Source organism: Charadrius vociferus, unplaced genomic scaffold (genome assembly GCF_000708025.1).
Source record: "Charadrius vociferus isolate BGI_N301 unplaced genomic scaffold, ASM70802v2 scaffold163, whole genome shotgun sequence".
Lineage (NCBI taxonomy): Eukaryota > Metazoa > Chordata > Aves > Charadriiformes > Charadriidae > Charadrius > Charadrius vociferus.
This window is the reverse complement of record NW_009648332.1, coordinates 16446201-16473227: the sequence shown is the minus strand read 5'-3', so window position 1 is coordinate 16473227 and position 27027 is coordinate 16446201. Positions and strand designations below refer to the sequence as shown.

Sequence of the window (27027 nt, the reverse complement as noted above, 5' to 3'; positions counted from 1 at the left end):
CTCGCTTACCAGTCAGCTTGGAGGAAAAGGTAGGTAAAAGTATCTAGCAATGGCATTTTTTTCATATGATCAGGTAACTTACAACATTTATATGATAAGCGCGTAAGCTGTGTGTGTGGATATTTATACACTATGGTATATAGATACACATGAAAATTTGAATACAGGACTGATGTATTTTTACTACCATACCAGTAAATGCACAAAATCTTGTTAGCACAAAGTTTTTTTCCAATACTAAGGCTCAACTGATACTGATCCACGTTTCCTAAATGCATTTGAATAGTTGTATTTGCTTGCCTGTCAGATATTTGTTAATAGCCATTCTGCTGACATCTTTGTTATGCCGCTGCTTAGCTGACAGAATTTCATCTGCGTAAATGGGTGGAAAGTCCTTTCCTCACATGTCCAACAAACTGGAGACAAAGTGCCTGCCAATGTTTTAATTTCTTTTGCATGTTCTGGTTAGAGAGTGAGAAGAATGCTTTCACTCCACAGTGTCATGAATATGGTAATCTATGGAAATCACAGAAAGCAGGTACTTAAGTTAAGCACATACTGTACTACAGGAATCCCTGATGAATTCAAGTCTCTTCTGTTTAGAGAAGATGTTGTTGTCTATTAAGTGACAGACTGCCAGATGTTCATGAAGTAGCACAGTAATGTGTATCAGTATCTTCTTTTCTTCACCCCAGAAGGTAACATTTTCTTTATCATCTATGTCATCCTGGCTTTTGATTGTAAATGTCTAAGCTTGCTTCAAATATTAACTCCTTTTTGTTTTATTGATGAATATTTCATGACTTCAGTACATTTGTAGAATGTAAGTTTTTGCTGCACTATGGTAAGCCTATAATCCTAAAATCTTTTCCTTCACTTGATATATATAAGCTGCTAAAAACCAAACATTTGAGGTAGAACATGAAGAATAATTTGTTCATGATTTTGAGCTAGTGGAGAAAATTTTGGCAGTCTTAGAAAAATGATGAAAGAAGAACTAATTGTTATTTTAAATAATGGTCTTATCTGCACGCTCAAGCATGGTACCATACATCTCGTGGTGAGGTCACAGCACTATGTTTTCCTAGAACACACATTAATGTTCCGTTTAGTCTCAGAATTACTGCAGGGCGGGGGGTTAGCTCACCCGCTTTAAATAATCATGGTCTAAAGAGCGGGCAGAATAGTTGAGTAACTAAATGCAATGGTATATACACACGCAGTGTGGGGAGCAGAGGTTACAGGAACAAGTATATGGGCAGTAATTACAGATTATTGAGACAGCACTGTTTACGAAGCAAATAAAAGTTCCAAGAAAAAAAATCAAAATAACTGAAAGGCAGAGTTGATTTTTTTTCTGCAGAATTGTTGTGTTCAGTCTTTATTTTGAAGTCATTTCCACACAATTAAGGGCGGTGATGCCAGTAATGTCGCGGCTCTAAGAAACGAAGCAGTGAGAATGTGTGAACCCTTTAATACAAGGGACAAATTCTCTGCAGCTTCTTGCTGACATAACTACAGCAGCTTTAGGGGCTGTAACAACTGGTGTTGGCCCAGAAAACTTTATCAGCTGGAGACCGATAGAATGAAGTATCCCCTCCTCTCCATGGCACACCGCCTGCCCTCATGCCATGGGGAGGACACTTGCAGGATTCACTGCTGGAGGTCTTGACGTGAACCCTGCTGACGTCTGGATGACTCCTTCGTGCCATGGGCCCTTACCATGCAGTGTACAGGAAGGGCGCATATGTTAGTGTTGCCAGACTGACACAGAGAAGAGCAGCTATTTAAGAGAATTTAGCTTTGAATGTCTGAAAGAGTAAGAACATTAAAAGAATACGAATTAGCAGCTTCCCTTTCTCCATTGTCATACATACTTAGTTTTCATTAGTTAAGCAGTTTACCCAATTAGTGGGGAAAGCTTGTGCAAAATGTTCTCCCCATATATCCATGAATATGAATATGTGTGTTATTTACTACCTCAGAGAAACAAAATTCAGCTTTTGGCTTTATTGTTGGGTTCTTTGGTTGTTTGGGTTTTTTTTTTTCCCAGAAGGAGAACAAGCTACCTTGACATTGTGACAAGATTTTGTTGTTACTGTTGCTATTCTTTGGTACTGGGACTTTGTGTTTTCTTCCTCTCTGGAAATGTTGAGAGTCATGTTTCATTGTATTCTCTGAGAACAAGGAAAAAAGCAGATACCACTTCAGGAAACTTTAGTAATCTTTTTTTTTTTTCTTTTTCTTTTTTTTTTTTGTAAAGTTGCAAGAGGGTGGAGGCAGACCACTGAAAGACCGCTGTTGCGCAGTGTAAAGGCCACATGTACATGCAGCATGTAATAAGGATTCTAGATATGTGCAGCCATTTTGAGTAGATTAGACTTTAGAAAAAATAAACTTGAAGGATTCAGAAGCAACTGGAAAAAAAAATTAAAATTAAAACTGCTTTCTCTGGAAAACTTTATACATCAAATACAGAAAGTTTTCCACATGAACAAATGGGGGTCAAACATTACTAAAACCTTTGTGCTGAGGGCATATAAAATGACCCATACAAACCTGATTTAAATTCTTGTAGCTCTTGGGTGAGGGCAGCTGTCTACCTTACTTAAATGTTAATGTTTCCCTTATCTGATTGCCTTTCTGTACCATGCTCCCACTTTCAGGGGTCCTGCTTCACCTATTACCTTCTTCAAAGCTATACATTCTTGTCTGCAATCTTCATAGCTTTAGCTGTGTCTGAGGTAGTCACTTGGCTGTGTAGCCTCCCAAGCTGTTTAATTCTTGGCTTTTACTTGCCCAGCTGCTTGTCTCCCTAGTTCTCTGAAGCCAACAAGAAACCTTCCCATATGTAGTCCTGCCAAGGCGGCAAAGGGCTGAAGCCCATCTTTTCTGCATGTTTACAAATGAGAGTGGTATTTGGGGATGATAGCTAAACCAACTACAGATCAACTCTTCTTCATAGGGAGGGAGTAGTCAGCATAGATTTATGAAGGTAAAACCACGTTTGACCAACTCGATAACCTACTACAATGAGACGACTGGTTTGGTAGATGAGAGGAGAGCAGTAGGTGTTATCTTTAGCAAGGCTTTCCACACTGTCTCCCATACCACCCTCATAGACAGACTGGTGATACCAGCTGTAGCTGACCCTGCTCTGAGCAGGGGGTTGGACTGGATGGTCTCAAGACATCCCTTTCAATCGCAACCACTCTGTGATTCTGTGAAGGCAGTTGACCAACTTTGTCCTTTCCAGTCTTTTAGAGAATTTGTATTTTCTTCTCTCCTTCTCTGAGGGAAAGCTGTTGCTTAAGTCATTTCAGAGAAAGATCTATTTAGAAAAACAAGCCACAGAGAAGGAAGATTAAGAGCCACCTCTTGTTTGATTTCTAAACCAAACTAGTGTTTTAGAACACACTAGTGTTTGCCACTACATGGCAAAGTTTTGGTGTGACAATTATCCATTCATTCGCATAGCTACAAAGTATGTGAGCCTTTGTTTGGTGCATCATTACTGCAACCAGCATAGAATATTTCAGTAGAGCAATTTGAACTCCCTAGTAGCAATTCAGTTTGTCAGACATTTTTCAGTCTTTATTCTTGTTCTTATCTAGTTTTTCTATGTGCAAGCAGAAAAATCTACACTTGAAAAATGTAAAGTATGTGAAATAAGACAATTTGGCTTCAGTTCTGCTTCTAGATTTATGAGGGACATCACTGTGTCACTTAAAATTGTTTACATGTTGAAAGTGCACAAGAGGAATTTAGAGAATTAATGCATATGCATCTTCATACCTCAGACTGGAGGCAACACTCAAGTATAAAAGAAATTGGATAATGACATTACATTGAATATGAGAAATTTTTCAGACATGAGGGAAACTATTTTTGAGACATGTTGCCTCATATCTAATATATTGCTACCCCATCCCTGTCTTCTAGCTCAGGGATCTGGGTGCTCGGGGAACAACTGGTCCTACTGCTGAAGAGCGAGGCAAAGATGGCATTAAGTACCTCAGCCTTTTCCTCATCCTTGGTCACTATGTTACCGGCCCCATCTACTAGAGGACAGAGATTATCCTTAGTCCTCTTTTTATTGCTAATATATTTATAGAAACTTTTTTTGTTGTCCTTGACAACAGAAGCCAGGTTTAGCTCTAGCTGGGCTTTGGCCCTCCTGATTTTTTCCCTGCACAGCCTCACTACCTCTTTGCAGTCCTCCTGAGTGGCCTGCCCTTCCTTCCAAAGGCCATAAATCCTCTTTTTCTCCCTAAGTTGCAACCCTAGCTCCCTGTTCAGCCAGGCCGGTCTTTTTCCCCGACAGCTTGTCTTTCGGCACATGGGGACAGCCTGCTCCTGTGCCTCTAAGACTTCCTTCTTGAAAAGCATCCAATTGCTTATGTAAGTTCTTCCTTTACCTTGTGACCACTGCTCCCTGAAAATAATTTTAATGAAAATTACTATTTTTCAGTGTTTTTTCTGATGCCCCAAACATTATTATATACCAGCAGGATATACTTCAAATCGCCTAGAGTACTTGGGAGACTGTTGCTTATTTTTGGTTTATGATGATACCTAGCTGTGCCAGCTGAAATCTGGGTCTTCTAACAGTAGATAGCATCCAGCCTCTTAATAGGAGACAGCTCTCAAATAAGCAACCCATGCCTGAGGTTAAGGAGCAGATCAGTTTCAAAGTTAGAAATAAAGTCTGGGTAGTCTGACACATATTGTACTGCCCTGTTCACTAGCCTGTTCCACCAGTTACGCTACTTGCTGGTGTGCCCATAAAAACTGCAGCAATCTGAAGTGGAGGATTCTGTCTACTTTTTACCATTAGGAAACAAGCACCTTTTTTAGTTCATAATATGCTCAATTACCTTTAGATTGATCCATGAATAAATTATAATCAAAACAGACTTACTCACCTTAAAGCTCTCCCGGCTTAAGGTTTCATTGTTGATTCATTATGTTGTCAGTTCTCTATTGGCAGGGTAATGCTTTTTTATATCTGGATAGAGACAGTTTTAGTGGAAGATACTGTTATCTTTAAATGAGTAGGATTTAGCTTTTCTGGTAAGAACAAATTCATCAATGATGAATCCCTGGAGAAACTACTGCAACAAAAATCACAATGTTGCTGGAGATTTATATAGTTCATCAGTTAAAAGGCAGCTTTTGGACATCTTGGGTGGAGGAGGATTTGGATTTTTCCTTTCTTTCTGTAAAATACTCCAGCACAATATTTCAAGCTTCCAGTTTTGTGATAATGCAATTATAAACAGTGAAATAATACCACTTAATATATTTCATTTTGCTCCTTTCTTGGTGTTATCCCTCCAATAGAAACACATTGAATTATGGCTATATAGAGACAGATGGATACGAATAATGCAGCTATAGAACATTACTGATACAGATATATAAGTAGACAAGAATTATCTAATTATTCTGCTTGTTGCAATCTTCTAAGCACTTGATGTGATCCACATATTCACTTTTTTTTTTTTCCTAGTCAGATGTTGGTATGACAAAGATATCAGTGTATGGGGAGTTTAGTGACACTGAAATATCTGGAAATTAAAAACAAAAAAAAACAAACATACTGTAGAAAGATTTCAAAGCAAACGGAGTTAAACTCACCAAGTTCTATGCTTGTGCTTTCATTGGAAATTGTGCTATGAAAAAAGGATAACTTCTTAGGCCAAGTAATAGCTCCACCAGAGGGGATCCTATAATGGACCTGATGGTCACCAACACAAGTGAGCTAACTGGTGACGTCAAGATTGGAGGCAGCCTGGACTGCAGTGATCATGCAGTGGTGGAGTTTGCAGTCCTGAGGTGATAGGTCGGGTAAAAAGTCAAGTCAGGACCCTGAATTTTAGGAAAGCAAACTTCCAGTTCTTCAAGGAGTTAGTCAATAGGGACCCCTGGGAAACTGCCCTCAGGGACAAGGGAGCAGAACAGAGCTGGCAAGATCTTTAAAAATGCTTTCCATAGAGCACAAGAGCTCTCAATCCTTAGGTGTAAGAGATCAGGAAAGGAGGGCAAGAGGCTGGCATGGCTTAGTCAAGACCTGCTGGTCAAACTAAAGGGCAAGAAAGAAGATGCACAGGCAGTGGAGGCAGGGACAGGTATCCTGGGAAAAGTATAGGGACACTGCCTGGTTGTGTAGGGATGGGGTCAGGAAAGCCAAGGCGCATCTGGAGCTGACATTTTCAAGGGATGCAAAGGATAAGAAGGGCTTATATAGGTATGTCAGCCAGAAAAGAAAGGTCAAAGCAAGCATATTCCTCCTGATGAGCAAAGGTAACAACAGATGAGAAGGCTGAGATAGTCAACAACTCTTTTGCCTCAGTCTTCACTGGCAATGTCTCTCCCCACACCTCTTTAGTAGATGGACGGCAAGATGGGGACTGGGGGAGAAAAGTCCTTCCCACTGTAAGAGAAGATTAGGCTTGTGACCACCTGAGAAGCCTGAACATGCAGAAGTCTATGGGGCCTGACAAGATGCATCCCAGAGTCCTGAGGGAATTGGCTTGATGTAGTTGCAAAACCACTCTCTGTGATATTTGAAAAGTCATGGCAGTCAGGTGAAGTCCCTGGTGACTGGAAAAAGGGAAACATTGCACCCATTTTTAAACAGGTTGGAAAGGAGGACCCTTGGAACTACCAACCTGTCAGCCTCACCTCTGTGCTTGGGAAGGTCACGGAATGGATCCTCCTAGAAGCTATGCTAAGGCACATGGAGGACAGGGAGGTGATTCAGGACAGCCAGCATGGCTTCATCAAGAGCAAGTCCTGCCTGACCAACCTAGTGGCCTTCTGTGATGGAGTGACTACACCAGTAGACAAGGGAAGAGCTACAGATATTCTCTATCTGTACCTCTGTAAGGCCTTTGACACAGTCCCCCACATCTTGCTCTCTAAATTGGAGCGGTATAGATTTGATGCGTGGAGTGTTCAGTGCATGAGGAATTGGTTGGATGGTTGCATCCACAGGTTAGTGGTCAATGGCTCAATGTCCAGATGGAGATTGGTGACAAGTGGTGTCCCTCAGGGGTCTGTATTGGGACCAGTACTGTTTAATATCTTCATCAATGACAGAGACAGTGGGATTGAGTGCACCCTCAGCAAGTTTGCAGATGACACCAAGCTGAGTGGTGCAGTTGACATACCTGAGGGAAGGAATGCCATCCAGAGTGACCGGGACAGGCTCAAGAAGTGGGCCTGTGTGAACCTCATGAGGTTCAACAAGGCCAAGTGCAGGGTCCTGCACCTGGGTTGGGGCAAGCCCCGGTATCAATACAGGCCGGGGGATGAAGGGATTGAGAGCAGTCCTGACAAGAAGGACTTGGGGGTACTGGTGGATGAAAAGCTGGACACGAGCCAACAATGTGCACTCACAGCCCAGAAGGCCATCCAAATCCTGGGCTGCATCAAAAGAAGCATGGCCAGCAGGTCGAGGGAGATGATTCTACCCCTCTACTCCACTCTTGTGAGACCCCAGCTGGAGTCTTGTGTCCAGCTCTAGAGCCCTCAGCACAGGAAAGACATGGACCTGTTGGAATGAGTCCAGAGAACTACAAAAATGATCAGAAGGCTGAAACACCTCTCCTATGAAGACAGGCTGAGAGAGTTGGGGTTGTTCAGCCTGGAGAAGAGAAGGCTCAGGGGACACCTTATTGCGGCCTTTCAGTACTTAAAGGGGGCCTGCAGGAAAGATGGGGAAAAACTTTTTAGCAGGGTCTGTAGCAATAGGACAAGGGGTAATGGCTTTAAACTAAAAGAGGGTAGATTTAGACTAGATATGAAGAAGAAATTTTTTACAATGAGCGTGGTGAAACACTGGCACGCGTTGCCCAGAGAGGCGGTAGATGCCCCATCCCTGGAAACATTCAAGGTCAGGTTGGACAGGGCTCTGAGCAGCCTGATCAAAATGATGATGTCCCTGCTCATTGCAGGGGGCTTGGACTAGATGACCTTTAACGGTCCCTTCCAACCCAAACTATTCTATGATTCTGTGAAATCACCCATATTCTGTGAAATCACCCATATTCTGTGAAATCACCCAACTGCATCCAGTTCTGGGCTCCCCAGTTCAAGAAGGACAGGGAACTGCTGGAGAGGGTCCAGCAAAGGGCAACGAAGATGATTAGGGGATTGGAACATCTCTCCTATGGAGAAAGGCTTAGGGACTTGGGTCTCTTTAGTCTAGAGAAAAGAAGATTGAGGGGGGATCTTATTAATACTTACAAATACTTAATGGGAGGATGCCAGGGGGATGGGAGCAGTCTTTTTTCAGTGGTGCCCAGTGATAGGACGAGGGGTAATGGGCATAAACTTGAACATAGGAAGTTCCATCTTAACATGAGAAGGAACTTCTTTACTTTGAGGGTAGTGGAGCACTGGAACAGGCTGCCCAGAGAGGTGGTGGAGTCTCCCACTCTGGAGACATTCAAAACCCGCCTGGACGCTGTCCTGTGCAACGTGCTGTAGGTGACCCTGCTCTGGCAGGGGGGTTGGACTAGATGATCTCCAGAGGTCCCTTCCAACCCTAACCATTCTGTGATTCTGTGATTCTGCTTAGGAAGATATCCCCTACAATGATTAGAGGTGATTTAATTTGAAACTCTCTTAAATATCCATCTCTTCAGCGGTTATTTCAGCATGTTTCCACTTTTGCTATATCCAGTAACTCACTTCATTAAAATATTGTTTGCCATTTCATATGGCCTTTGACCCCAAAATGTTTCTAACCACAGCTCTGAACAATAAGCAGTATCATGAGCATTCCCTGTATCTGTGCATTACTCATAAGGGGAACCATCAATAAGTCCTTCCTAAGCTCCTGAGGCTACATTTTCATGTATTATTTATTGTTATAGAAAAGACTGCTGGTTTTCAGCGTTGTTGGATGAAAGCTTGGCTGCTTGCGAACTACTAGACTTCAAACGCAAAATAACCAGACCATTTGTATGGGCACACAGTCACCTTCTTTTAAGTCATTGGAAGCTCATTGTGGATGCCCAAACCTGGACTAAGACCTACATGTTTCCTTAATTATTTTAAATTCTATTTAATCAATTTCTCAATGGAAAACCAGCAATGAACAGCAAAGACTGCTGTTGGATGTTAGTGTCCTAGATTAATCAAAATTTCATTTATTTTTAAAAGATACAGATTATATATTTTAATTGCATGCATGTCATTGTGAAAGATCTGAATTAGGGTACTGATGGCATTGCACACTTTTCAAAATATCTGCTGTATATTCTAGCTAGCAACTATCTTAGATGTAAAAATCTAAATACTTCCATCTCACAAATTGGAAAATTAATTAATTGCCTTTGTAATTCACTCTTCCCGTATACACAAAAATGAATTCTTTTTCCACACTTTTCCTTAGAACATCTATTTTATTTCAATATACTCAGTATTTCTGTCTGTAGAAATTAGGACATTGGGCATACATTAAGAGAACAGAAAAGTAAAGTAAATTCTGCAAAGATTTGGCTATTTGTCCCAATGATGATCTTCAGTAAGTTAAGCCATGAACTGTCTCCTCTCTCTACTACTTCACTTAAAACTTCAGCAAAATTAGCTTTGCTACCTACTCTGAAAGTCAGCAATTCAGTTCCTGGCCAGACAGGGAACAGTCCAAAACCACTTTGTCATCATGTCTTCTGCCCTCTCAAGCCCAAAGTTGTTGGCATCAGCACATAAACTATGGAGAGAAAATAGTTTCTCAGTGACACAGCTACTACTTATTCGTAGCCAAAATGTATTTCTAATTGATGCAGCCTAGCAGACATACAAGAACAGTTTTAATCAAAATTTGTATTTTTTAAGGTTTTTGCTAAAAGTTTTAGGCGTTCTAAAAGTCATCTAAAGAATTGAGTAACTATGTGTGTGCTTTAGAGCCTATTGATTAGATTGAAGTTCTTCCTTCTACTCATTTTCCTGTTTAAAATAATTCTGGGTTTGCTGTCTTATTTGACTTTGGTATGTAAGGCCACTACCTTACTGCTGTTCGCAGTAATTTTTAAAGCCTTATTTTAAGACATCCTAGAGCATTTCCTTTCCAAGATCGTGTACGGCAACCACACAGAAAGGAAGGTTTGTTTGATGTCTGTAAAGAAGCCCTTGAACATGACATTCGGGAACAAAGTTGCCATTGAACAGACAACACAAGAGCCCTTTGCTGGCAGGCAAACTCAGGCCACATCTAGATTTGGGACAGATGGGGTCTGCAACATCCCCCACAGTTCTGGTCTTGCATTTGCCGAGATTGAGACTTGGTCCCAGAGTACGGCTCAGCCCCAGCCTGCAGGAGAGGGAGAGCACCTCTGGAGAGCACCATGAGACTGCAAGTCTTGTTCTGACTTGAAGTTAACAATGCGTTGAGGCCACAAACCAAGTCTGGGAAGCAGGGAAGCATTTCAAGGACCTCACCCTCTGGTTGTATGCTCAGAGTGCCAAAAACCTAGTAGCCAAGAAAGCTTTTATTTGTCATAACAAGAAGCCTCAGGTCCCAAGGTTGGGTATCATGACTGACAGAGCTCATTGAGGAATTTTTCTCCTAAGGATTCACAGAAAAGCAGGGTAACCTCTTCTGGATTTAATTCATTTTAAAAAATAATAATTTCTAAATTTTTAAATAATTCTGTTTTTAAAATTCACATTGAAATTCCCTCTTAAAAAATTGATAACCACAGCAGTACTGTATCTTGTTCAATATGCTCTTTGAGGTTGTATTATTAGCGTGAATTAATGCTAGCAACTGCTGAGGCTATGGATCCCCTGTTACTACCTGCTAGTTTGTGCAGTACTGCAGTAGCTTCTGAACGGGGTTTAGTTAGGTGGATAAAATACTTTTGCAGAATAAGGAACTCGTCTGGGGGCGGGGAAGGACATGGTGTTTTGCATCAAGCAAAAATCCATGTTTTCTACCATTTTTCATTCCCCTAAATCTGTGATCGTGGCACACCGCAGTTGTCCATGTCTCTGCTAGGTGAGCAAAGGGTCTGTCTTTTTCTTTGAGGAAGCTGGGTGTTTTATGAAACCTGAACCAGCACTTTCACATTCTTGGGGGAGACGTGAGTTTTGCAGTTCAGTGAAATCTTCCTCTAGGGTTTGCTTAATTGGGTTCAAGGATTAAATGTTGCAGGAAAGACTGCAAGTTGGACAGAGGTAAATTAGGAGATTAGAATGCGTTTCAGTTCATTTGGTGTTTGTTAGCCTTACTTTGACAGGTCAAGACAGCCTTCTGCTATCAGAATGCAAAATACACGTTTGTAAGCTTTAAAAATATATATTGAAATATTCAGATGTCCATACAAATAATATTAAACACTGGTGGAACCCTTCTAACTAAACTGATAGTTTTATGATACCTTTCCACGTACTATAGAAATAAAGTTACACATTTGAATTATTTAACATGATACATTTTTATATACAAGCAAGCATGCAATGGGGAAATATAAGACTGTTGGATGCTGACCTGCAATTCAGCTATTTTTCTGCTGTGGTATATTAATATTTTAATATTCGATATATATTTTCAAGTCAGATCCTGAAGTTCATATTTGATTTTTATTCACTTCTCACTCTGGTACAGTCTCACTGATTTCAATGTCAACTTCCTGAATAAGAAGCAAGTCACATTCAGCAAGGACTTAGGATCTCGCCCTTGGGATCAGACTCATCTTTTGCTATGCCCGCTTATTAAGCATAATCATGTTCCCTGATTTTTGTTTCAGAAACTACCCAGTTTTGGGCCTTACCTGGAACAACGGAAAAAGATAATAGCTGAGAACAAGATTAAACTGAAGGAACAGGGCATGGCTGCTGTGCTTCCCGAGAAAAAGCATTTCATTCCGAAGAAGCCTATTCCAGCAATCAAGGTAACAAAAATACATGCTTACGCAAAAGAAATGATCAGCCATCAGCCAGTTGACATGCACAGTCATTTCTAGCAGTTTGAGTTGGTTATTACTGCTTTTAAGCTTGTTAGAGGGCATCAAAGACAACTATTTATGCAGACTTTCTAGCTTTTAACAAAAATCGATGGGAAATGATTTGTGATGTACATGTATAGGTATTTCCCTAATGTCATTTTTCAAAATGAAGGTATTTAAGCAATGGGATGGTAATTATAGAACAAGACATGGGTAATGCCTTGAAGAACGAAGTAGAATTGGTAACAATTTCTTTCCGTTTTAATGCTACAGTATGAGCTCAGTTTTGCATGATACCTTTTGATCACTTGCAATGTGCTAAATACCTCCGTCGCTCATGTAGGATCAATGAAAAAGGTTGGTGTTCAGCACATATGAAAGCTGTGTCATAGGTTTTCAGACTGAACTTTTGAAGCTGGAGAATGTTTGTCTAAGTAGTTGATCCACCGTCTACAATGAGTAAATGTCAAGGTGAAAATAAAACCTGTGATCCCATCTACTGCATAATCCATACATTGGAGCTTTTCCCTTCCCTTAGGTAGCCAATAAATGTCAATAAAATGAAACATCAGAAGCTAATTATCCTAGGTGTTCACTTAAGACCTTACTTAAACTTCATGTCTGAACAGTAAAAAGAAGTAGGGGTTTTTGTGGTTTTTTTTTTTTTTTAAATGGGATTCTCTTGTAGGCCCTTTTATAAAGCATTGTGAAAATTATATCTGTTGAGCTTGTTGACTGTCTTCCTCATATATGGGAGAATATCAGATATCTACAGATAGGTAACTTTCACTGTATGATCAGACCTGTGAGAGTTCTTGCAAAAATAAGGCCAAACATAAAATCCAATACAAGCAGTGGCGCAAAATAACACATAATTCCCAAGGGAATTTTGCAGTTTACCAACACATGCAGTATTCCAAGCTAACTGGTAGGACTGAAAAAACAGCCAAGAAGAAATTTTGAGTCATCTTCCTGTTTAAGTTAAGTAATGCACCACTTCCGTAGACCTCTCTTAGTTTTTCGGACTGCTTATTTTGGTTTATGTCATGTTATTGAAAATCACTCACCTCCTCTTGTGCTGAGGTTCCCTTCTTTATGTATACAAAAAGTTCCAAAGAACAGCAATCTACTCTTTTTTTTCTCACTATGATGAGCATTTTCAAAGCCTACTTGACCTCAGAGGTTTTATGGTTCTGTTCTCTTTGGAGGGAGAGTATTGAAGGGAAAAAGAGAAAGAAGAAGCAACAGCCAATAACTGCATTTTCAATGAGATAGCTTGCTTCTGAAAACAGCAGAAAACCAAAAAACTGATACCATCCAAAAGCAAATAAACAGAATGAAGGAAAAAGTTTAGCAAGAGGGAAAAACAGACATAAAGACTTGAAAAAAAACATAAATAAAATGTTGAGGTCAATAATTTATCAAGCATAACTCCAAGTACAAAAGCAAAAAAGAACGAAGTAGTAGGAGATAAGATTAAAAAGAAGAAAAGAGGCCCTACTGCAGGGAAGAGGAAAATGAATTCCCCAGAACAAAAACTTTTGTTTATAAAGACATTGAATACTTTTGTAAGGTGTCTGCGAGGAGCTTCTCAGCCAGAGAAATCAGGTTAGTGTCTTTCTTACACCTTCATTTAAACGAGACTGATGCAATTAGAAGAAACTAGGAAACACAAAAGCTGATTCTTGGCATTCTTTCAGTCTGACCATCTCTTTAGAAGAGAATGTTTTAAGCATAGTGAGAAAAACAGCAATGAGTGATGCCCACTAAGAAATAGGAAAATACCTGGATTTTGCTTGAAGTAGGGAACTTGCCACGACAAAGGGAGGTTTTAATAAAGTTTATTATTAATAGATCCATCTATTATTGTATTGCAGAGAAAAATCTGCCAGGAAGATTCAGAATATTCATTAAGGAAGCTGAGTGAAGCTTAATGAAAAAAGGTGACTTATCTGATACCCTTCCCTGATCAGGAATTCTCCATGGAGAGAGGCAGAGGGGCTTGGACTTGAGTGATTTATTTGTAACTGTCCAAGAAGTATTCACATTTAAAATTACAAATCCCAGGCTGTCTCCAAGCAGTTCTGTCTTGGCTGGCCCTCTAGACAGAGGAGAGAATACGTTCTGTTAGTTCAGACAAGGGTATCAGGGAGTGGGAATGGTCAGCTCTTATAGCTAGTCCCAGCCTAACTCCAGTTCTCTGGAGCAGTGAAGAGGTATGCTTGAAAGCTGATCGGACCTGAGAGTTAGCTGTCCTTGAAAGAGCTATGACCCCTGCTTTGGCTGGTTGTATTTTTGGAGGGTTGCTGCAAATTTTCTGATGCCTGCCCAGAACTCCCTCATCTGTCTAATCGGCTGTTGGGTTGGTGATATGTAAATTCCAACATTTGTTTAAATTCCACATGCTGCCAAAATGCCTTTTTTTTATAGATTTAAAAACCCTCTGTGATTATCCAAAATCTAATTTAATTTTTGGATGGATTTTCCCATGGCTTTTCTCTTTATTTTCTCTATTTTTCAATATTAATTGAAACTGCATACTTTGATATGCAGCAGGATTTCTTCTTTTCTCACTTGTCTGTAATACCAGAATTTCTACCGTATGTGCCCTGGATCTTTTATTTGCAGTTGCATTTTTGTACAGCTCCCACACATGTATTTGCCTATCTCAGGTTACCTCCTTATTACTTTGATTTCTCTCCTTATACATTCATGTGTTTTTATCCTAATAATTTAGTTCTTTGTCCTTCAGGGTCTATACCATAATATTTGGTCACCGTTTATCTGCTAATTTTTTTCTTCCTCTTTTACTCCACAAGTCTGGCTGAGAGATTTCCCCGTTTGGTAGTTTAAACACTCTGGCCTAACTGTTTGTCAGCTTAGCTAGGGCATGACATGTTGTTCCACCTGTTGGAAAAATATTCATAGAGATCCTCAAGCTTAAATTCCTTGTTCTTGAACTATTTTCCACCCTTGTGTGTATAGATATGTTTGCATGGTCTTGCACGCATACATATATGCAAGTCTTTTTATGCCGATGCGGTAAGCATCCAGCTGGAAGCCAGCATCTTGGGAGGCATCTGGCCACATTTAGTCCAGTGCTGTGCTTAATCTATAAAATCCCCTTGAGAGGTGAGGTATATTGATCTAGGCACAGCACTATTATGCCATAACAGTGTACCATTTGGATCCTTCCTGGCATGTATCTGTGTGGTCCAACATGAGTAGTTTGGGCATGTGCTTGCCATGTTGTAATCTTCATCGTAAATGTGGAGCTGTTGCATATTTCAGGTGGAACTATGCATGTGTCTCCCATAATTTATGGGATTCTAAGTCTGCTTCTCCCAAGTACTCGCTCCGACATGAACCACAGCAATAATCCCTCCCGCAGTAGCCCATAATGATCCCTTCTTTATCACGGTACCTCAGAGAATATTCTCATTACATGTGACAGTTTAAACTGTAAATGTAAGTTAGTCTTCAGATATGGGAAGAAATCCTAAAGTCCAAACCTCGTCTTTCCCTTTTTGCTCTGACCATAGAAGGACTGCCTCAAGTGGTTCTGCAATAGAATGGAATGGGATGGAATAGAATAGAATAGAATAGAATAGAATAGAATAGAATAATTTTCATTCGGAAGGACATACAATGACCATCTAGTCCAACTGCCTGACCAATTCAGGGCTGACCAAAAGTTAAAACATGTTATTAAGGGCATTGTCCAAATGCCTCTTAAACACTGACAGGTTGGGGCATCACCCACATCTCTAGGAAGCCTGTTCCAGGGTTTCTCAGTAAAGAAATGTTTCCTAATGTCCAGTTTAAACCTCCTGGCACAGCTTTGAACCATTCCCACACATCCTATCATTGGATATCAGGGAGAAGAGACCAGCAGCTCTCTCCCCACTCCCCCTCCTCAGGAAGCTGTAGAGAGCAATGAGGTCGCCTCTCAGCCCCCTTTTCTCCAAACCAGAGAAACCCAGACTCATTAGCTGCTCCTCACAGGACATTCCTTCCAGCCCTTTCACCATCTTTGTTACCCTCCTCTGGATGCATTTCAGTCCCTTAACATTCTTCTTAAATTGCGGGGCACCAAAATGCACACAGTACTCAAGGTGAGGCTGCACCAATGCTAAATAGGATAGTCACCTCTTTTGACCAGCTGGTCATGTTGTGTTTGGTACATCCCAGGATGCGGTTTGCCCTCTTGGCTGCCAGGGCACACTCATACTGAGCCTGCTGTCGAGCAGCACCCCCAGATCCCTTTCTGCAGGGCTGCTCTCCAGCCACTCCACTCCCAATTTATATTTGTGCCCAGTGTTACTGCATCCTAGATGCAGAATTTGGTATTTGGACTTGTTACATTTCATCCCATTAATCACTGTCCAACGCTCCAGTCTATCTAGATCCCTCTGCAAGGCTGCATTGCGCTAGCAGCCCATAAGAAGGGCACTGTGCTACTGTATGTAAAACTGGAATGACTGTGCATTCCAGATCATGGCTGATTAATATAACAAGCACATTACAGTAATTATGGTGCTGTTTTCTATCTTAACATCTTGCTAGCTTGCTTCTCTTTTGTCAGGACATCACATCAAGCAGTTTTCATGAGCTGTCCGTGGCGTCTCTTGCTGTGTTTTCTCTTGCAGCTTTCTTTTCCCTAGAATGTATCTGTTGGCGAGAATAGCGAAAGTTACTTATTTTGATATGCTATTTGTCAAACTGTGTTTTTTCACCATGATAGTACCTGATAAAATACCTATGAAGTTCCTTGGGGTTTCTTTAATTTAGTGTAAACTAAAATCTGTGTCAACTCTATGGTCTTCTGGTTCAAATCTTTTCCTGAAACACATGCAAGCATATAAAAAACATTGTATCTAAACCAGATAATTGAGACACTTTACTCTGTTAATATTTTGCCTTTTCTGAACAGCGACCATTTTATTCCAGCTTTTTATTTTTTCATTGTTTAGCCAACTTCCAATCACACTTCATGTCCACTTAATTTCATAATTTTGTTGTCAGAGGCCTATTGAAACATAAAATTTGCCATTTTTTTTTATTTATTGCATCACAGTCTTCCTAAAGAATTGTGATAGATTCACAAGGCATAATTTTCATTACAGAAGCCATATTGAATTATGTAGTAAAGGTTCATTTGAGTTATTTTGCAAGTCCCTCTTTAGTTAGTACTGCAACTTGCTTTACTGAAACAAGGCTTAGAGGTCCCTAAATCCCAGAGCACATTTAATAACCCTTTTAACTATTGGCAAAGCATCTGTAATCTTTCAACGTAGAGTTAGTTTTAATGAGATTACGTATTCTTGTTAACCACTTTACTGTAAATTGACCTTGGTTGTGTACCCTCAGATTCTGACGACTTTTTCTTCTTTAAAAAAATCCATAATTTTTTTTCTAACATTTCTTCTTTTCATCTCTCTCTCTCTCTGACAGTACCCCACCTTTATTACTGAAAAAGAACAGGTGGAAGGCAGGTATCTCCCTAATGGAGAGATAAACACGAGTACAGAGAGTTGTTTACTTTCTTTGCAACGTTTCATCCCCTTTCCGTGCTCTCTTGGTATCCTAGGGAGGGCACTTCCGCACAGCCCCTTGTTCTCTCACAGTCTATTGAATCCTGAGAACTGCCCAAGCACCCGATAAATAATAATGAACAGAGTGCTTGGGATCAAGCGCACAACTTTGTTATATAAATGTCAGAAGCTTTGTTAGGAGTTTCTTGTATTACTTGGTGGTGAATCAGCTTCAGCATTTGTATCATGGTCAATGATCCCTCGGGAGATCTGAAGGCTGAGGTTGAGGCCTGTCCTTAGGACACACTGCTATTCACAGCAGGCGGACCTCTACTTACGGCAATGTAGAGACTACCCTGCTTTCCTTACCTGCTGTTGCTGTCAGCTTCAAGTGCCCAAAGTTCCTAGTCAGTGAACCTTTCTCCTGAACACGGTGTGACCTGCAAAGTGTTTTATGGTGGCTCAGAAAGCAATAAGAGGACAAGCATGCGTGTTTCCTTTGAACTTGCTATGTGAGATGCAGTACCTGCACTGTGTATGGCTTTCTAATGATCTAATGCGAGGCCTGTGATGTTCATCATCTCTAGAGCACAGCGTGGTCTTTTACAGGGTGGTCTGCATGAAGATGGACTCAGCAGGTCTGCAAGGAGCCATGCCTAAACCATGAATTGTATTTACAAATCTAAGTTTACTAATACGATTGCTGATGAAAATCTAATCACCATAAAATGTTTGACATATTAACATTAAAAATGCAGCTATAGTAATAAAAAAAGCATTGTAAAAGTAATATCCTACTGAACAGATCTGCTCCTTGTGTATACTCAAGCCCACATCTGCCTAGCTTAGTGACAAAATGATTTTTTTTTCTGTACTCATTAGTAACATAAAACTAATGGATTCTGCTCTGATTCTCTCCATAGCAACTGAATTCCCTGCCAGTTCCAGTTTCAGGACTAAATTCCTCTCCCAGTTCGTTTCAGTTTTGTTGAGAAGTGGAGACAGCACAGCAGTAATCAAAAGGAGCACTCCAGGTCCCTGAGATTGCAAAGGTGTAACTTAGGACAAAATTTAACTTCCAGCTTATTTTTTTTTAATTGCTGCTGGTAACGCATAAGCCAGAAAGAACACAGCTTGACTTTCAAAACCTGGCTTCTGTTTGCAGGTCTGGCAGTTGGCAAAAAACACATTATACTGTAAACAGTGCAAATTTGATCCGGAGGCCATTGAGATATACCAAGTGTGGAATCCCATAGTGCCATTTTAGACAGTTGCTTTTTGGAGTGAAACTGCACTTTAAACAGTGAAAGCTGATTATTTCTTGCTGCACTGTTTATTTTGTTCCAAACGTTTATGATTTGATGGAAACAAGAAGCTCTGAGATAGCTTGAGATGCTGTAAAAGGGTGCACCTGCAAAACATCTTTTAAGTACCATTGCTTTTTTAGTCAATAAAGTCTCGAAACTTTGCAAATGAATAAAGATACAGTTTTTGCTTGAGAGAAAGAAGTGATTAAAAGACACAATACCCAGGAGTCTAAAGGAACAGTAAATCATTGACACAGTCTTTTGAAATCACCTTCAGGCCTCTAAAATCCCTATGTGGGATTCTAAGTCCCCAAAAGTGTATTTTCTGAGCTGTGAGAAGTGAGACTTGGTTACAAATTCAGAAATCACCATGCCATATGCATTGTTTTTGTTATTCCCTTTGTAAGTTTGTAGCTGGAAAAATCTATTTTGATCTTGTTCTTCTAAGCAACCATTTCCTGAGCTATCTAATGCTATCCAAAACCTTGACTGTCTCCCTCCTGTCCCCCAGCTGCCTCTCTGGAAGGCCATTAACCACCTCACTCCTTTCCCATTTAAAAAGCCTTTTCTAATTTCCAGCTCTAAATTTATTCATGGCTGGTTTATAATCATGTGTTCTTGTGCCAACATTGTCATTTAACTTAAATAGCTCTTTTCCCTCCCTGATGTATATATAAAGAGACACCATATCCCTGCTCTGCCTTCATCTTCCTAGGCTAAACATCTTGTTAGGCTCTTCTTGTCTCCTCTCATAAGCAAGGCTCTCCATCCCATGATTATTTGAGTAGCCCATCTCTGCAACCTGCTTGAGCTTTGTGGGGTTCGTTAACATGCAAACAATATTTAAAGAATAAAAAAGCGAATCCAGAACCTCCTCGAGAAAATTGTTAATGACCTATGCTGTTTAGACATCTGCTTTTGTTAGATTAAAAAGCTATTCACTATCAGGAATCTCCCCATGTTGATACTTCTACAATACGAGCAGGCAGAGGAAAGCTACTTCATTATATGCTGTACAGGTTTTACCTCCTTTCTTCAAATTCTTCAGTACACAGACCAGTACTTGCAGACAACACGTGCATTTGTGACATACAGTGGAATGTTTGGGGGCTATATACACAAAGGAGAGGCTTATAGGATACTTAGTATTGCTGGGGGCAGTAGATCACACAAAGACACACGTATTTTGAAACCTGCAGCAGGTATGGTACAGACAAGCCTATATGAGACTTGAAACAAGCTGGAGCTGAACACTACAACAAGAATTTTTCAACTAATACAGTAGACTGTAGAAATCTGAGAACTGTAGCAACCTGAAAACTGCTGAGCAATTCCCAGTGACTTCCATGAACTTTTCTGAGTAATACATGGAAATGAAAACAGAGTGGTGTGAGCAGTTCCTAAGAGATAACATTTGATTGGCTTAGTTACTCTAGCTCATCGGTGGAGGCACAGTAAAGGGCTATGTGTTCCAGTCTTGTCCTTTGCAATACCAAAGTAAAAAGCATTAGCTGGAACGCTTTCATGCTAGTTAATTGACCTTTTACAGTGGTTTAAGCAAACAGATTTTACTTCAAATTTGCAGTGAATTTGGACCACGCACATAATCAGCTTGCACAGCTCTATTGATGAGTGCTAACTCATTAAGCTGTGATAACTTGCTCACTTACAGTCATCTGTCTGTACTCATCACGCTGCCTTTCACAATGTGCCATAGCTGTTTTATGCTGGAAGAGCATTAATGTTCTCTACATGTTGCTGAGAAGAACTGGAAGGCTTTGAGCATTGAATGAATGCAACCAAGGTATTTCACATGTCAGCAACTTAGGGGTTTGGCAGAGAGAAAACATTTGAGTGTTTTTGGAACAAGAAAACGGTACAATTTTCCTGTCCTTCCTGGGCTTAGGATATGGTTTAATTTCCTACCTCAACACTCATTAACAGCAACTTCACAGATCCTACCGCTGCATCCAGTGAACAAAGAGATTTGTCTCACTGCATAAAGATGCTATTGTAATTTAAGTGCTAAAGGCCAGATAGGAGTCAAAGTTAAAACTTCACTGAGATGAATGGGAGTCATTCACTGTTGCAAGTTCTCAGCAGACTCGGGAAGACAAGGATGGACCCATTTTTGCATTTAATGCATGTAGCAGAGCTTTCCTTTAGAGCTAACAATGATAAAGCTATATTACTGTATTGCTCTGATGTGGCTTAGTTTGTTTGAAAGTAAGGCTGCCCAAAATAAGATATGCGATGAAAATTTAAGTTACTGTAGTCCAGTTCTTCTGCAATGAGAATTGAAAACAATATTGTATGCAATTATTAATTATACAGGTTAAATATAGCATACTACTACACACTTAAAATGGTTGATAATCAGTTCAGAATGACTTTTTTGACTGGTAGCAATAAGGTAAGTATTGCTTCTTCAAAAAATATTGAGAAACAGAATACAAAAAGAAATCTGTATCATATTTCTTGGCAATGCAAGACCAAAGGCAAACACTTTGAAGCTTATAATTCTGAGCAGACTTGTCAGTGTCTCATATTTGGCTTGATCATGAGCATTTTTCAATTGACTTGGATCAAATTCCATAATCAAAATCATAATGACTTCTTGGTTTATTACAGTAGAATGACTTTGAAGCCAGTTCTGCTCTCCTATCACTCAATGAGATTTCTAATACTTAACAGTTATACCTCTTTTTAAAGCAAAAGTAAAATGTGTTGTTGCATCACATAACTTTGATTTACAGAACCCAGCTTTATCTTAACAATGTAGAATCTTGCACATAAAATCGAGCTTGTTTTGCAACATGGAAACTGTTGTAGAAGCATGCTTAATAAACTCACAAAATATCCAGGCAACCAATACAGTGCCACAGAGCAAATCTTTTCAAATGCAGTCATTTTCATCATCTGTGCTATACTTCCACAAGTTAAACTAATTTAACTGAGGGATAGCTGTAGTCCAAAGGACCTGGGACTCGTCCCATCTCTACCATTGACTCAGTGAAGCTGAACTGCCACTGAACAGTGCAGTTTCCCTTGATGTAAAGAGGAAATGGTTTGCATCAGGTAGGTCCCCCACAACTTCTTTTAGAGGGCATGCCTTCCCCTTGTGGTGTGTACCCATACATATGCTGTCCTGCCGTACACCTTTACTTTCGCAGCACAGATGTGTAAGGTTGATGCCACAAATTCCTCCCTGTGAAGTTAACAGAACTGAATCAAGACTTGCAGGATTAGACCCACAGCATACTTCTGTACAATCATGTCATTTGCGCATCTTACTGAAAAAAAAGCAGTTATTGTTCTCTCTGTCAGTTTATTTGATCGTGCCTCTTTCTTTTCTTGCTGTGAGCTCTTAAATCTGTGCTAATTTGAAATGACCAAGGATGATCTGACTGTTTATAGCGTATCACTCCTGTTTTGTGCTCCATTTTGTTCCTTGAAGTTTCACACAGTAATGACAAAACAATAGCGCATTCAAAATCAGGTACTAAATGAATAACCTGTTTGTAGAACGTGTTTATATGCAAATATGTATTTCTAGTGCTGCCTACATTCAAAATGTGTGTGTATGGAGCATTCTTCATATTTTACAGGAGGTATGAAGGTCAAGAACTTGGAAATTTTTAAGAAAAATCCTAAACAACATCACAACGCATGGCCAAATCTTCCATATTGAAGTACTAGAGAGTGCTCCTGCGCAGCTATAGAAACTGCTTAGGTATCTTCTAAATGAGTCAATAACTTTTTTTTTTTCCCTAGGATGTAATTGGAAAAGCACTGCAGTATATTGGAACATATGGTGAGCTGTGCAACACAGAGCAAGTTGTGGCTCTGATTGACGAGGAAATGTGTATCAACTGTGGCAAATGTTACATGACCTGTAATGATTCTGGCTACCAGGTAAGAGCACAGCTGTAATTAGCAGAAAGGCACAATGAGTTATCTTTCTGCTGCTGGGAAGAAAGAATCCACCTTCTGTTAATGAGCAGGTGGTAAAAACAGATGTCTAAAATATTGGATTCGAACCCCAGCATGCTCCCAGGCTATGCCACACAAGCCCTGCCTGAGCTGTTTGCGCAGTGGTGAGAACACCGCCCAGCATGGCTTCTTCTGGAGGGCTACGCAGAGTGTACCGCATCTCGCTGGCTCGCTCTAGGTCACTCTCCCAGTCTCTGCCTAACCGCAGTGGGAAGTGGGATTCTTTTTAAGAGGAAGAAAATGAAGGATACCCAAGTCGGCTGGCAGTAAACATAGTTCTTTGATGGTTTTCAAATACGTGAGGGAGAAGCGGAAGAATGCAACCCTTTTCACCAAAGGGATGTGGCGAGACAAGAGCTGTTCTTATTGCCAAATGCTTTTTAAGAAACCTAGCTCTTGTTCCATCAGTGTAACTGAACTTGAACTAATTCAGCTTTCAGGCAGGTGGGGTTTTGTTTTGATCTTGATGGAGGTACAAATCCTTTCTCCAGGATATCTGCCAGGGTTTAGAGCAGCAGGTTGAAGTGTGCAGAAATCATTGTGACCAGAAAATAGCACAATTTTGAGCTAGGGCTCCTGTTTGCAGCAAAGTATTTCTCTGATTTCTGCTCAGTACAGTAGCATAAGTTGTATGAAATGTATCAGCATTTCTTCTTCATGCCGTTCCTTGCCACGTCCACTGGAGCTGATGGACTGGTCTGCAGTAAGAAGGGCAGTACAGGAGGATTCATGTTCTTTTAGAAAACCAAAATATGGTCTAATAACCTTCATGGAATGCAATATGCAGTAAGCAGTAAGTTCTGCATGAATTTTTCTATTCATCCCAGTTGGAGAATAGTTTGTCAGAAACAAATACTTTAACTGAGTACCAAGTTTCCTCTGAACACCGCAACCTTTTGTTTATCCTTAATTCAGTCTAATCAATAGTAGGTCTGCTGAACTTAACTACATACAGTCAAAGAAAGAAGTCTTTCCATTTCAAATCAACTCCTGCAATTAAAACAAGTGTGTCAGAGCAAAGGTAGACGTGCTTCTTCCACTGATAAGAGAAATATAATGCTGCATTTATACCAGATTAGTTTACTACAGTAGCATTCTAACTGTCTAAATTTCTTCTTGACACTGCGATCTTCACTTCTTCTCCTTCCATTAGATTTCCCAGTGAAGGGGAGGATATAGCCTTTGGAGAGCAAAAGACTGTGTTTATATTTAGTAAAACTTCCTTTTTATAACTGGAAAAAAAATCAGCACCAAAAGAGCCAAAGTTTAAAAGCGCAGGAGGTTTTCTAAGGACCAAAAAAAATCTTTTTCAATTAATTATGGAAATCGAAGAGAAATTAATTTCAAAGAATTGCAAAGAAAATCTTAATCGCAAAGAAATCACACACATCCCTTCAAAATAGCATCATCTGCTTTATGCTTCTCTTTGTTTCAAAAATATCCATGCTGCTCTACAGAGCTATCACCTTGTATGACTCCAACAAAAAAGCTTTCCTTAATTTAAAGTTAGCACAGTAGTCCTGACTTCTTCTCCCTCTTTGAACTCCCTTTCAAGATGTGCACTGTTGTTAGGGAGAGAGGAAGGAGTCCTCCTTAAATACTCACAAACCAAAGCTCTCTTTGTGCTGAAGCGAAACTAAAACTTGTAGATTCAGGGCAGTCAGTACCTGCTTCATGCCCTTGCTGGTTGCTACAGCAACTTCTGTGCTTTCCTAATAGTAAAACCCCAAATGCTGAAAATCTGCCTTTGGAGCCACCCCGCAGCACCACCGAGTACCTCCCATCTCCTCCCGGGCTCCCCCAGTTGCTGACAGTGGTGAGGGAGATTTGCTAAGGCACCATTTGTTTGCAGAGGAGCGAGTGGTCAGCTTTCAGGCCTGATTTTTCCTTCTTAAAACTCTTAAAAGTAGATATTAAGTGGGTTTTTTAATTATTTTTCACTTTCGAGACTTGCTTCTTAGACATTGAAGCTTTTGCAGTTGTGTGATGCTTTTGTTTTTGCTTTTAATTGCCATTTCTATTATATGAGGAGCTTATTTCATTGAGACTGCAACTGTTATTTCACATTCAAATACACTTATCACCCTAATTGGTAATGAGGATTCACTGCATGGAAACATGAGAACTAAAGCAAGCTCTGCCTGCCCAAAACTGAGATATCCCTTCCAAAGATTTGCAAAGGAAAATAATCGGACGAGACACAGCATGCTGTGTTTTTCTGTACTATTTATTAAATTAGATTGTTTATGCTGTGCTGCAAATAAAAGTCAAAAGAAGGCATTGTGGCCAGCATTGTGCAGAAGCCGTACAGGCATGGTCTGGTGTCTCCTCTGTACCAATAACCCTGGCAAGTTGCTGTCTTAGAAAATATTTCCTTCACGCAAAGGAGAAATATCCCTCTGGGACTTTAAACAGCGTGGGCCATACTCCTCCTTTTGTAACCAGCCCTTGTGACCCGTGAGCTTTCACCGAGCTAGAATTTGGCCCATATTTCTAATTTTAAAGTGTCGGGGGGTGGGGGGGTTGTTTTGTTCCCTGCCAGTTGAACAGTTGCTATAGCTGCAGTGCAGAATCACACCAAGATGTCTCCAAGTGCTGTAGCACAGGAAATGCAGACACTAAGATGGGAGCAATTTTGACCTTTTCCGTGAGCGACATCAATAATGTTTATTGCTGTTCGCAGGCTATCCAGTTTGATCCCCAAACCCACCTGCCCACAGTTACTGACAGCTGTACAGGCTGCACCCTGTGTCTCAGCGTCTGCCCTGTTATCGACTGCATCCGCATGGTTTCCAGGACAACACCCTACGAACCAAAGCGCGGGCTGCCCTTAGCCGTGAACCCCGTGTGTTGAGGTGATCGGTCCGACAGCTAATGTGAACTTTACACTTGTTTGATGCAATTGATTTGCTTTCTAATTAGTCCTCGAAAATCTGCTCTTATAAAAAAATGTAATATTGATAGCCGTTACAATGAACACTGTGTTTTCCAATTATTATTTTTACAACAATTAAGTTTTGAAATTACAGAAAGGCAGCAATTAGTCAGTCATGGCTGTCAGTTGTCCACTATTTGAAGTGTAACTTTCTCCTTTCAATTCACGCTGTAATTTCAAAATTTCTCTATAGACTCTTTAATCTCTATGCATTGTCTGGCTGTAAATATAATTAAGAAAGCATTTTTAATGAACAACAAATCAATGTACAAGCTAGCTGTTTTCAAGGAGGCATTTTGTAATTAAACATTACATTTAGTTTTAAAAGAGTTTCTTAGAAGATGTAATTAACTACATAGCATTCAAACAAAGCAATGTGGCTTCTATTTTTCTATGCGAAGAAATGAAAGGGAGTTTAAAATAGGATTTAAAAACTGGATTAATCACTTTCAACTACTACAGCATATGGTAGTATATTTTTATAATCCTTTCTAATTCTTTCTCACACTAGTCACTTTATGGAACAAATTTGCTGTGCACTGACACACGCTGGACTCTTCAGATTTGTGTGTTGCATGGGTAGCTTGATCGTTACCTTTCCCCCCCAGTGAACACTCATAACATCTCTCTAAAAACTCTTAAACTGGCTTATTATGAAGTTCAGGTTGCATTTCAGGATTCTGAGATGTGACAACATTCTTTGCTCCAAGCTCATCCTCTAAATAACTTTTTAATTGTGCCAATTAATGTTCCAGAATGTACATGTTACAGGTCAGAGATCTGATTACGCGCAAATGGAATACACACCCTGCAGACTGCGTTTGCCAAACACAGACATATAGGGCAAACTGGCAAGATTATTTCCCCCAGTGCCAATTCTTCATACTTATTGGTTATGTATGGTTATAATAGTTTCACAACCAAAAAGAAATATAGATTTGTCTGTCTTGCTAAACAATATCTCAGTTTTAATCAATTTTTCATTCGCAGTAGGAACTTCCTAATACAAACGTATTGCTGTCTGCTTTACTCCACTTAAGAATCTAAAGCCTTTCGTGTCATAATAATAATAAATGATCTATCAGTTCAATTTCTTATACCCTATATTGTGATCAGCAACATCTGTGATTAAAGCTATATCTTGACTTTTGTTTCTTGATTTATGAATTGTGCACTGAATTATAAATAAATGTTGAAACAAACTTGGGATTTTTTGTAGTTTTTTTTCAGTTACTAAACAGATTTTTCTTGTAGAGGCTTGTCAGGTGGTGTTTCATGATCTCTAAGATTCACTCCAG

At 40.0% G+C, this 27027-nt stretch overlaps 1 protein-coding gene across 1 annotated transcript in view; it reads left to right on the top strand.

Moving 5' to 3' along the window:
• The window catches only part of DPYD (dihydropyrimidine dehydrogenase), a 359045-nt gene extending 333387 nt beyond the window's left edge, over positions 1-25658 (top strand). The window contains exons 21-23 of the mRNA XM_009884907.1: positions 11763-11906; positions 22576-22716; positions 25478-25658. Coding sequence (XP_009883209.1) covers positions 11763-11906; positions 22576-22716; positions 25478-25648 — 456 coding nt within the window. The 3' untranslated portion in view covers positions 25649-25658. The remainder of the gene's footprint in view (positions 1-11762; positions 11907-22575; positions 22717-25477) is intronic.
• Positions 25659-27027: the final 1369 nt, after the last annotated feature.